At 41.1% G+C, this 12926-nt stretch overlaps 1 protein-coding gene across 4 annotated transcripts in view; it reads right to left on the bottom strand.

Annotated features, from left to right (window-relative positions):
- ZFHX3 (zinc finger homeobox 3) overlaps window positions 1–12926 on the bottom strand; it is a 306829-nt gene that overhangs the window by 122484 nt on the left and 171419 nt on the right. For all 4 annotated transcript variants that reach the window (XM_072636468.1, XM_072636471.1, XM_072636469.1 and 1 more), the window contains one exon: window positions 11984–12215. In XM_072636468.1, coding sequence (XP_072492569.1) covers window positions 11984–12215 — 232 coding nt within the window. The remainder of the gene's footprint in view (window positions 1–11983; window positions 12216–12926) is intronic.

The following is a 12926-nucleotide window of genomic DNA, read 5'->3' as shown; positions in this document are numbered from 1 at the left end:
CTGGTGTTTCCAGTAACTGGAGCCCTTTGGATGAGGTCCAAGACAGACTCATACCATAGAGAATTTTGCACTATAACAGGTATCATCATATGATAAAAGCTGAGTTCCAATACATTTTTAATCACATGGCAAAATGCTATTTACAATGCCCAGTGACTTATGTTTCATCTCAAACTCAAAGTCCATTGAGGGCAGGGGCTATGTATGTCTACAAATTATATAGAAGGGCCAATATGCTCTAGCTTCCTACTGAAAATCTAACAAGAGCAAATTATTTGAATGGATACTAAGAATGTTGGATTTTACAGGCAGAGTGATGCGACTCTCTAAGACTGGCAGCTTCCTTGATCTGTACTGACAAGAAGGACTCAAGGGCACTGTGGCTAGGTTTGGTGAGGCAAGAAAAAACTGATGATCCAGGATTCTCAGCTGACACTATGTTCTGCCTCTTTTCCTGTCCTAACAAAGGTTTCTTTGAGCACTGTTGGCTTTGTTTAGTGATTCCTTCCAGAAAAACCTTCTTTCTTCACAGGCAGGACCCACAACAATGGCTTTGTGTGTTGGGGGAAGATGGCTGAGGATTTGGCAAGGATTAACGGCGCTGCTCAAACAATCATGGCCACCAGGGGGATGAGATCTCTAACGCTTCCAGAAGGACCCAGCAGAGGGAATACTTTTTCCTGCCATGACCTAAAAGGATGATGATATGAAAGGAAATAATAAACTGCCCTCAAGTATTAGGCCAACCTCAAGGAAAAACTGCTTCAAGAATTGAAATTAAAATCAACGAAAAAGGTTACCATCTTTGTAGGCAAGGACAAGGTGGAAGAGAAACTCATACGCTGCCCACAACTGACTGAAGGTGGTGGGCTTTTCCATTAAAAAAATAAATTGGAGTTCAATTTCAGAACTATCTGAGAAACAATAATCTCATGTAATGCACACCCAAAAAGTTATGAGTTTGCATTTAAAAAAAAAAACTACACTTTCTTTCGTAGGAAACTAGGAAAGCTACTCTAGAAGGATGTCCACGTTTTCTTTGTTGATTTAAGATGAAGAATTATTGCCATAGATGCAAGTCTGGCTAAGAAGGGAGGCGAATAGCAAATCTGAAGTCACATGATATTTTCCCTAATTTAAGCAGTTTTTTCCCCATTTAGCAGTGCTACAGTAATACACAGTGATACTCAGTTCACTAGTAAATTTGGAAAGATTCAGTTTTGCATAGGGTCAGCTAAGTTTGAAATGGATTCCTTGAGGTGCTTGGCACTTAGGGGTGAGCTCTGCTTGTACTAATAACAGTGTGGAAGTAGGCAGCAAGTTCTATCTCCCTCCTTGGATTATTCAGACAAGGGAGCCTGGAAACTAAGTGGAGGATAAAAGTTATTCACAGAAAAACTTTTCTTATACTAGCAAGTATCAGAATTTTTTTTTGAGACTAATTAATACTTGAAATGGTTGTACTACTTGCCGGACAACAGTGGGCCTCTCAGACAACACAGAGACTGAGGTCAGTGAGCTAAGTTCTAGAAATAAAAGTCTTAGAATCTGGCCAAGAAACCTTTGAGTTCTGACTTCTGTTTCCTAACTATATTCATCACTATATTCCCACCCTTTCCTCCTCCTGTCACAGGCCAACCAAAAAAAAAAAAAAAAAGATCCTCCAAAACCAACACATCGTGATCCTGACTCACTACCCATGTCATTTTGTAGTGGGGATGAATGCCACCTAAGAGTTCTTGTTCCTAAAAGGATAAGCTGTTCTGAGTAAAAGGTGAAGGCAGGATTATTACTATGTGTTATGATGCCAGGCTATTCAAGCAACCAGGCCATTGGGAAGGAACTTGGTCTAATTATAGGCCCGGTGGCAACTCCCCATTCACGATGGAACCTCATTAAACCCTCTTTTACCCATAAACATCACAGGGTTATGATTCAGGAATATTTTGAGCAATACCTTGTCCTTGCCCCCACATACACACAATTCCAAAGATCTAAATACATGAAGAGGTTCAACTGCTAAAAGGGAAATTGGGACTAGTTGGGCAAAAAGAGAAAAAGATAGCAATGCCTACGGAGACACACTCCTTCGTCTCTAGGATATCCTCCAGACCTGAAGACAACAAGCTCTTTAAGAATTACTTCCAAAAAATGTTTTTTTAAGGTAAAATAAAATTTTAAGCTTAAAATAAATAACAAATTTGAAAAAAATTTAAATGAAATTTTAAAAATACTTTAAAAGAATCCTTTTTCTTACAGTTGCCCTTACTCAATACCCCGCCCCCAAATGACACCCTTACCTAGGATGAATCCCTGCTCCTCTGAACAAATGGTTCAACCAGCTACCAGGCTCCCAAATCTCCCTCTACCAGAATACCATATGCCCAAGATTTTGCTTTCATATTCTCCTGCCAAGCTTCTAAGTACTGAGCATGTACATGGACTAATGGTGGCAAGTTTAGGGAAAAGTCAGGAAAAAAGGAGAACAAAAGCTTGAGAGAAGCTGTGGGAAGGGACCCTTTTCAGGATCATATATCTAGAGTTGGAAGAAACCAAAGAATCTCATTTTACAGATAGGAACCCAGAGGGAATGAGTGATTGTCTATGTTCACAGAGCCAGTTTTGAACCTAAATCTTTTTATTTCAAACTTGGTGTTCTCATGGCATATTTTAGGGTGCTTGTATTTGACGCACATGGGAACACAACATTAAAATGACACAGCACACAACAACGATCCAGGGAGGCCTCCTGTAAGGCAGGGGAAGTGTCCTTATTTCACAGAGGAGGCTTCATGATTTATTTAGGGTCTCAGAGTCACGAAGTAGAAGACACAGGCTTGGAGGTTCAAGTCCAGAGATCTTGCTCTCATGTTCTCATCCTACAACACGTTAGAAGTATCTCTCCTGTCCCTAAAATCAAACACCACCTTCGTTAAGAGTTCAGTGCCATAACAGGTCTGACACAGGGCAAGCCATGACTTTAGGGGGAGGGAGCATATTCCTTATCAATGATCTGGAATCTAATTCAATGAATACCTACCAAACCCAGACTCCATGCAAAGAACTGTCTTGGGCACTTGGGGATACAAAGCCAAACAAATGATGGTACCTGCCCCAAAGAACCTGACACTTTACTGGGGAAATATATGTACAGAAATAGATCAATATAACATAAACTAAAGAAGGAGAAAATACTAACCCCCAAGGGTGGGTGAGTGAGGGAACAAGGAAGGCCTCCAGGCAGCACCTGAGTTGGGCCTTGAAGCAAGAGAAAGATTCTGAGAGGGAGAGACAGAATGCTGAGATTGGCAAGCATGGAGAAGAACAACGGGGTTGGAGTAGAGAGCAAGTGAAGGAAAGTGGTGAGAGATACAGCTGGAATGAGGTCATGGAGGGTCTTAAATTCCAGGTCTTCTTGTGTCCCCGAGGCAACCAAGAACTACTGAAGGTTCTTGGGCAAAGGAGGGGCACAGTCAAGACCTGTGCCTTGGGAAGACTGTTTTGGCTGCTATGTGGAGGAGGGATTGGAAAAGGGAGAGACTAGAAGCAGGTAATGCTACAGAAGGCTAGAATAACAATAGTCCAGGGGAATGAGGCCTTGACTGAGGGAGCATGCCCGTGAAATGGTAAGAGGAGGACTGAGTTATGGAGGCAGAATCTACATGGTTTGACAATTAAATGGATGTGGGATTGAGATGGGGGGAGGGAGCAATAGAGGAGAGTCAAAGATAACTTTGAGGTTACGCAGAAAGTTGAACATGCACATTTCTCCCTCTCTCCCTTTCCCCTCAAATCTCCACTCCCTTCCCATACCAGCTCCTGGTCCTCTAATGGATATAAATGGGATAAAAATATGTCATAAAATACTCACCAAATGCCTACTATGTGCAAGGCACTACTCTAAGACCACTTTGGGGAAATATAAAAAAAAATCTAAATTACAAAATTATTTACAAAGGATAAAATTATTAAAGAATATGAAGCAGTCTTTGCCCCAAGAGGCTTACATTTAGAGGGAAATGGGCAAAATGTGTAAAAAGAAAATTAAATAACACAAGTAATATAGTGAAACATGGCAGAGTATTTATGTAGGAGGCATCCAAACTGGAAACCTGGCTTCAAAAAACTAGGATGGATCAAGCAGGGAAAGTAGATTCAGTCATTTGGCCCAGTCCTCCCCCAGAGACAACAAAACAAAACCAAACTTGCCACTTATCTCAGACTGACTAACATTAAAGAGAAATGGTATGTACCAGGGAGGGATTTCCTTGAAAGAAGGGTGCACATAAGACACTGAAGTCACAGCTTATGTAATAGCTTTCATTGGGTCAGAACAGAATTTCAGGCCAAACTGGACATGGGCCAGGACTGCCAAAAAACAGTGCAGGAGCTAATGCAAACAGTACACACCACCCGAGATCTCTGCCTGGACACAGGCCACATCCTGGCTAAAGAGAATCTTCCAGACCAGCAACTTTTCACAGCCTTGCAACAGTGTTCTGCCTGGAACTACCTTCCTGTAGCTAAGGTCATTAGCATATTTTGCAGAGAGCAAGCAGAAAAGTTTAATTGTCCCTAATTATCCAGATCAAGAAGGCACCCAGATAATGGTTCTCAGATTTCTTGCCTGGTGTCCATGTAATTTCCTTGCCTCTGGCTTCATTATATCTCTCCAAGTGGAAGAACACCAAGGCTTCTGGGGCTGCTTTCCATAACTGGTTCCTGTGAAGGCCTCAGCCTGTGCCATCAGGACAAGGGAGGAGACAAAGGTCTCTTGTGTGGAGGAGTCAGGACACCAATTTTTGCATAGCCTTGTGTGGATGTGTGTATGGGCACCCCCATGTACCCAGTGAGGAAGGACTGAAATACAAGTAATGTGTAATCAGAAGCCATCACAATTACAAATGTAAATGAACAGGCAATTGGCACTGACCTTTGTAGATTGTTAGAGGACTAATTAAGGCAAATCAGGAACTCTGTTCCAACAGAAAAACAAGATAGTATATCCCTGTCCTTGCCACGTAAAGGGAAAAATACAAAGAATCATTCACATATAACACGTGGGGATTGGGGTACATTGCTACATGTATACTCCCTTCCCCCCACAAAAGACAAGGCACATCATGAGCTAGACTTTTACAATTAGATCCCCAATCAAATTAAAACTAGCCCTTCTCACAGAGATGTACCTCTTCATATGTCACCTTGGCTGGGCAAGGGGCTCCCCCATAACACCTAGGACCACCAGAGATTCTCAGAAGTACTCTTAAGAAAACTAAATGAAAAATTCAGTGTTCACTCAAAGCTCCTCTAGTCTAGTGCTTTTCTAATAAAGGAGAAACGGTTCTCTCCAAGTACTTAAAAAATCAAAAATGTTTAAAACGTAGCAATTAGATATAGTTTCCACTTAAATTTCGTAGTTGGAAATACGATGTTCTTTTCCTCTACCCATTTCCTTTAAGGACCAACTTAAAAATGAGAAAGAAAAATCAAGAGCATGTCTGTACTTCAGTTTTGCATGGTATTACTACAAGGTGGAAGTAAGTACACTTTGGAGCTCAGGTGGAATATTTCAGGGTCACCAGAAAAAGGCAGGTCAAACTCCTTTTGAGAAAAAAATACAGTGTTATAACCTTATACATGCTACACAAATGCAATTTATTATTTTATACTTTTCTTTCTGCCATTTCTTATAAACTGTTCAAACTTAAGGGACTGTTTTATGCCAATTCTGAAAGCCTAACATGAGACAGTTTAGGAATGAAGATAAAATGCAGTATTTCCTATTCACTTTAGGTTGAATCAGAACTTTCAGAAATTTGTTTTTAAATTGTCAGTTCAGTCAAACAAGTAGTTTTCAGTGAGGTCTGATGGGGTAGCATTCTGGATTTCCTTCTACCTCCAAAGCCACAGGATGGACCAGCACAAACCCCATCCTGAATCATAGCAGCCCAATGTCTACCTGTGTCTGTGCAGTGGGCTGACTCTCTGCAGCTGTCTCTGAAGGCTCTCTATACTTCTAATGTCTCTGGAAACTCCAAGTGATCAGGCCCTTCTCTAAACTATGTGTACATTCAATTGCATATGTATATTTTGAGTAAGTAGCATTTATAGTCAACACAAGAAGGGTTTAGAAAACTCTGTGTACCTGAAAGGTAAAGCAGATAGTAAAAGAGTAAAAGATGGAGAACATGAAGAAAAGGCTGATGAAGTGTTGTTATACAAAGAGTGATCCATGGATCTGATAGAGTAGAACTGGCTGGTTTCACTGAGGAGCCAAGGATTCCTTTAATTGGTTAAAAAAAAAAAAAAAAAAAAGAAAGGTGATGCCTGCCTGTGGTGAGCCCGCTCTGAAGCAGGTGGCTAGCAATCTGGCAAGGGCTGCTTGGTCAAATACAAGGAAAGAAGAACAATTTGGCCCCGGGTAGAGGCCAAGAGATACGTCCTATGGTGCTGGCTGAAAGTGACAGTCTTTATTCACCTTTGAAGAGACAGCCAGTTTAGTTAAGAAGGTTAACATCTAAGCAAAGTGAACAGGCAACTAGTATGAAGGACACCTCGCTGATGAATGCTCCGAAAGTCCAGCTTGGGACAAGCAGGGGGATGAGGGGGAGAGAGAAAACCAGATGACATCCTCTCTATTTCTCTGGATCTCTTCTGGGCTGGTTAAAATGGGGTAGCTCTCGTATTACAGGGTATTAAGAGGAACAAGTGGAATCAGATCTGGTCAGAGATGGGGACAATAAGGGAGAATGGAAGGAGTCCTAGGAATGATAGTCGGAGAATCTAGATTCGACCATTTCTTAACTCTGTGACCATGGTCAAGACTCCTGTGTTGGCCCATTTGTTAACGTGAGAAAGAAGCTTGTCTTAACTTGAAACATGGAGCTATTGTTGGCGGAAAGCACTCTATAAACCTTAAAGCATTATAGAAATGTGGGCAACTATTTGTCCCTGAGTGGATCTCTGATCTTATCAATGAGAATATTAGTCCCCAACAACAACAGAGACACAATCTACCCACACCTTCATGTTCTCTGATCCATGCTCATATCCCCTCATAAATCCTCCATGGGGGACACACCCAGCATGCTGAGGGCCTCCTTCTGGCTCTCTTGACATTTCACTGATATCAATAGTGTATGCGAGCTATCTGTCACTCCTCTTCCTTGCTCCATGACCAGTCAATCTCTGTTTCTAATAGCATCTAATTCTAAAGACATCCTTTGCATGACTTCTGTGCAATTCTTCACTGGTGATATGCTGTGTCCTATCTACATCTACCATGCTCCTCCCAACTTCCCTTTTGGGTAGATAACCCTCAACTTTGATTTTTCAATGATTTGGAGCCATCAGTTGAAGAATGTCAATGTTAGAAAGCTTGGCTTTTGTTTTGGCAAGAAATGTAGGGTCCTAAAAGCACCAATTTTCTAAGGGTATTCAAGTCTGCTTTTCTCTGCCTGTTCCTTCAGTTCCATGCCCACTTCCTTGTTTATCTACAGCGTCTACTCAAAAGATGTGAAATAGTCAACCAGGTCCATATGTTGTCAATCTCCTTGAACAACATAGTCCATGTGGCATCAGTCTCCATCCACTTGGCTTTTCTTTTGGCCATTATTAGACTAAACTCTTGAGTAACTATAGATCTCATTTGGATAACACAGTAATATTCCAAATCTTGATGCTTTTATCGCTGTCATGTACCAAGAGAATGTTCTAAAGGGATTCATTCTGTACAGGGTATTCCTCTTTGATTTGGTCCCTCTGACGGGCACCTCCACAACGGTGGCAATTGTACTCTTACCTGTTTTATGTCTCACCTGATCTTATAGTAATCACTGCACAGTCCAAGGTGATTTTTGTTGTTAAACCTTTCAAGAGGTCTTGGATGATTGTGACCATAAATTCAGGACACAACTTGTTTGAGGACAACCTTTAAGGCTGTTTTTGTTTTGTTCTGTTTTACCAAATTAAATGATTCTTATAGTCAATGAACTATGAGCATAATGGAATTTTGAATGTTTTATATCTCTCAATCAACTGTGCTGTAGAATATCATTTGTGAGAGTCTGTCCTGGGCCTTCTCATTCTTTCATCAAGGATACCTTTTAATACGTCTGTCCGATATTTTCATAAAGATTTTGTAAAAGCAGAAAATAGACATAGAGATCCAGAGTTATTTATATTTAGCACCCATGAAATAGGTGTTGTCACTAGCCTGCTTGCTCCTACATAAGTGGTTGTGAGAATGTGCTTTGTAAAGTGTCAAGTATGTTGCATAAATGAAGTTATTTTATTATGGGCATTACCTGAAGGATAAATACGATGCTTCATTTTGGCTGTGTCCAGCCCCATTCATTTTATATTTCTCTAGAAGCCATGCCCCCAGTAAACTCATCATCTTGCAAGATCCAATCAGCTTTGTTGCTCACACTTCCTCAGGACCCTCTGCCCCTCAGACTGGATGGTGTAACCATAAATGCCTTCATTTAAGGAGAAGGGATAGGGCTGACCTGTCCCAAGACATCTCTTCCTTTCTCATCCCACTGTACTCTGATTTCCTTGACTCCTCCACCACTGGGTCACACCTACTACCCTTGCCCTCTTTCAACTTTCTTTTGTGTGTGTCTCCTTCCCTTAAACTGGAAGATTCTTGAAGGCAAGAACTGTTTTTTCATATTGGTAACCACCAAGGATGGCCTGGCACATATGTAGGTGCTTAACAAATGTTTAATGACTGACACACATTTTCACTACAATTAAGGGATTCCTCCCAAGGGTGGAAACTTACAAACTGTGCTTCTGAATATTAACTCCCCTAAAGAGGCAGCACTCAAAACACTACAAAGTTGTATGGTTTTTTTTAAAGACAAACTATTTTTTCTTTTTTTTTTTTTTTTTTTTGCAGATTTCTTTAGCCTCTGATGCTTACCAAATACATGCATTTACAAGGATTTAATTTCAATCCTAGTGAAAAGGTTTTGATGTGCAACTAGTTATAATCGTGTAATTTCAGCAACAGCAACAAATATCTTAGACGAAAAGAGGTCCCAATGAGGAAGAACCAGTGGTGGGGATATTTGTTAGAGTTTATCAAGGGAATTCCTGTTACTTATAGAAAGCAGATAACTCAGAACTCTATGTGGGGAAAATGTACTGATCTTACCAAAATAAAAAGAGCTAATGATTAAAAAAAAAAAGAGAGCACTTGTGTCTTATGAAAGTTAGTGCATCTGTAGGCTTTAATAATTCATTTGATAGCTTTATTAGCTTACAACTGCACTAGGATTTTTGGAACACATTTTATGGTACTTCCTTCATCATCCCCCAGTGAGGTGGGCAGTGCAAACATTATAATTCCTACTTTACAAGGGAGGAAACTGATCTCAAGGGGTTAACTTGACCATAGCCAGATGGGTCATTCTGATTCAAATCCAAGTCTTCTGATCAACCACATTGCTATTACATCAGGCACTGGAAAACAAGAAACATCTACCACCGTAATTCTTGAGCAGAAGAGAACATCCATGTCTATCTAACGGATACAAGAAAACAAGTCATTCCAAGCCCCACAGATGTTGCTAAGGAACCGAAGAGCATCTGGATGCTTTCAGGGCAGAGACAAAAAGATTTCATTATTAAAACAGAGTGCCGTAGTGAGGGAAGTGATAACCAGCATCTCCTCTGCCCCTCTAAGATGACATCTAGCATATTCTGTTGAGTTCTAGGCTCACATTTTAGAAGGGCATTTTGACAAACTGGAGTCTATCTAGGGGACAGCTACCAGGATAGGGAGAGGGTCAGAAACTATGCTGAAAGGAGTGGCTGGGGGCAAAGAGGAAGGTTTTAGCCTAAAGGAAGAGAGGCTTGGTGGGCACAGCAGGTGAGGGGAAAATATGATGGTGTCTTCCAAATATCTAAAAGATTATCGCATGGAAGGATTAGATTTGTACTGTGTGGCCCCAAAGGGCAGAACGAGAAAGGGGGTTTTGGCTCCAGGGAAAGAGAATTTGCTAACAATGACAGTTATTTGAAAACAGAATGAGATGCCTCAGGGAGAAAGGAGTGAGTTCCTCCAAGAAAGTCAGATGAAAATATGCCAGTGATGTTGTCCATATTGTGGGATTCATAAAGTGGGTAGGGACAAGAGTAAGCACATGAAATCTATCTACAAGCCTTAGGAGTCCATGGACCTGCGGTTAAAAACCACTTGGCTAGAGGAACCAAGGGAAAGGTTAAGAAAAAGAGGGCTCAGAGTCTAACAAGAATGAACTAGAGGATGCAGGGCACTGGGATGCATGCCTATAAGGTCTGCTTACAGGGAGGTTGAGGCTGGTGGGATCATGACCTTGAGAGTTTCAAATGACAGGAGGGCTAAGTTGACCAATAAGTTGAGCCTCCAGGAGAATGGGCCCAAGTTGGAAGTGGAGCAGGGTAAAGCTTGTGTACCAATCAGAAGTGGGATCAAGCCCACGAGTGGCTACTACACACACTAGTCTGTGTGAGATGGGGAGACCCAGCTTCAAATGAAAAAGAACGAGAGGAAAGTGTTTAAAATATGATGAAAATCTACAAGTTGTTAGGGGTCAACAGCAAGGAGGAAAGGAAATCGTTAAAAGTGAAATCAAGCCAAATAAAAAAATAAACCAATATATTAAACTAGGAACCCTTTGAATGGTAAGATGTTGCTGTTATACTTTAGAAAAAGCTGCTTCAAGGCCTAGAGCCAGGGCGTTTCTTCCTGGAAAATACTTAGCATACTGCCATACACATGTGACTACTTAGGTATTAATTAACGGTGGTGGAGATTAAGCAGAAACTCTAATGGCTGAGGTATTTAGAATTATCCTAGATAATGCATCTTCAAAAACCCTGGAGGAGACAACCTTGCACAGACCTAAAGGTTAGGCAAAAATTGGTGTTGTGACTTAATAGACACTCCATGGATACAATACCAACTTCTCTAAACAAGTTTTATCTACAAAAGATCTGAAGAAGTAATAGAATGACTTTCTACTATAATGTCAAAAAACTCAACTGTTCCATCAAAGGGAAAAAATTCTCTCATCCGTCTGGCTAACCTAACAGCTTAGACAAATATTAACACTTAAAGGAAATTCTGAGGTGAGAGAGAAATCCCAGTGTTTTACCCATCTACCTTTTCTCCCAAAGGTGCTTTGAAAAATATACATAATACACATCACTACATGTGCCCAAGGGCCTGAATATCTCAGTATTAAGATTCTCAAGCTAACTTCTCTACCTGTCAGTCCTGAATTAGAGATTCTTCATGATCATAAATGAGCTTCACTTAAGTCCTACGTTATCAGAAACATGATTAAAAATAACTTTAATAAAAGACTCTCTAAGATTTCTATGTGTGTTTGTGAGCTGGTTTTTTTTTTTTAATAGCAGAAAGGGTTTATTCCTTTCAAAGTTGCAGGCTAGACTTTTAAACCACAAACCACCTCTCTTTTAAAAAATTTAACAAAGCAACATTTGTTTCAAGCTAATTTTGGCAATCATTTGAAGTTGTTTTCTGTATTTGAGGGACTGACGGAGTTCAAAACAAAACTTATCTTCTCTGAGTTGGCCATCTTAATTGCCTGGATACATTTACCTTTTATAAAGATTGACTTCTGTACATGTGTCCAGAGTTCTTAATTAAAGCAGAAGCAGATTCCTTCAAATCAACCAATCAATACTTCTCCTGAAACATATTTGTAATCTTTACGACTTCACATATTGTTCAGTTATAAATACGTGGCCCATATCCACCAATACCTTCTTCCTCGTAAATTAAATCAAAACAAACCAAACATGAAAAACAATCCTTCAGGAAAACCTACAAAGTCAGATCCCTTTAAAACCTTGAAATCCCCAAAGTCACATATCTAAAAAACCCACCCCAAAACCAAGAATCTCATGTTACTGCAACTTCGTATCAGAGTAAGGATCAGCGTCCGCTCAGGAGGCCACTCACCTGGATCAGTGGCCGGGCACTTACGGATGGTGAAAATCTGCCCCAAGTCGTCTTCTTCCTCGGGAAGGCCCTTCTGGAGTCTCTGCAGCTTGCGCAAGCTCTCACTCCGCTGATGTTTCATGGAGCGCACATGCTGTATGAGGTTAAGCTTGGCCTTGGTGGAGTAGCTACACAGGACACAGTGATAGTAGCAGCTCTCTCCCTCGACCCCAGTCTCGTGCTGCTGAAGGTGCTGTGAACAGAAGACAAGGACGGTGAGCGAGCAGGCCTGCTGGCCAAATTCCCTTCCCTCCCTCCCTCCTGACTGGAATCATCCCACTTCTCCTTATTTAAGCAATTCCCAGGCACCGCATCAGCTTTAAGCACTCAGTAGGGTCTCACCTGGGTGCTCCCTTTCTTTTTTCTATCTCCCCCATTCACCCTTAAACAGTGCTCCATGAATCCTGTTCAATGCAGTGCATGGACTGTCTCAGAAAGATAGGCCAGTAAGACGGTTGATTAAAATCTTTTCAACAAGAACCATAACCTGATAGTGGAAACTCTGAACTGGAGACTCCCTTCCCCAGGGACAAAAGGAAGAATGATTTCTCCCAAATAGCTTACTGATGTGACTATTAGATTGGGAGTTCCTCGAGGGAAATGGACTGGTTTTTTCGCCTTTCTTCGTGGACACATAGTAGATACTTAATAAAAGCTTGTATATTTGACTATAAGGCTCATTGGTTCACCCAGTGGGCTACACTCACTTCAGAGTCTGGGTGCAAGTACACCAAATCCCCTACAATGGAGAGAGGATAACCGACTTTAGGAAGCATGAAACCTGGCATCATTTAAAGATCTATCTGAGCAGTAAGGCCTACCCCTAGGACGTGGAGGTGGGCCTCCTCCAAAAGCCAGACATCCTGCCACAATGTCCAACATCCTTTTTGAGGAAGAAATATAA

Source organism: Notamacropus eugenii, chromosome 1 (assembly GCF_028372415.1).
Source record: "Notamacropus eugenii isolate mMacEug1 chromosome 1, mMacEug1.pri_v2, whole genome shotgun sequence".
Classification (NCBI taxonomy): domain Eukaryota; kingdom Metazoa; phylum Chordata; class Mammalia; order Diprotodontia; family Macropodidae; genus Notamacropus; species Notamacropus eugenii.
This window is presented reverse-complemented; position numbering and strand designations above follow the sequence as displayed.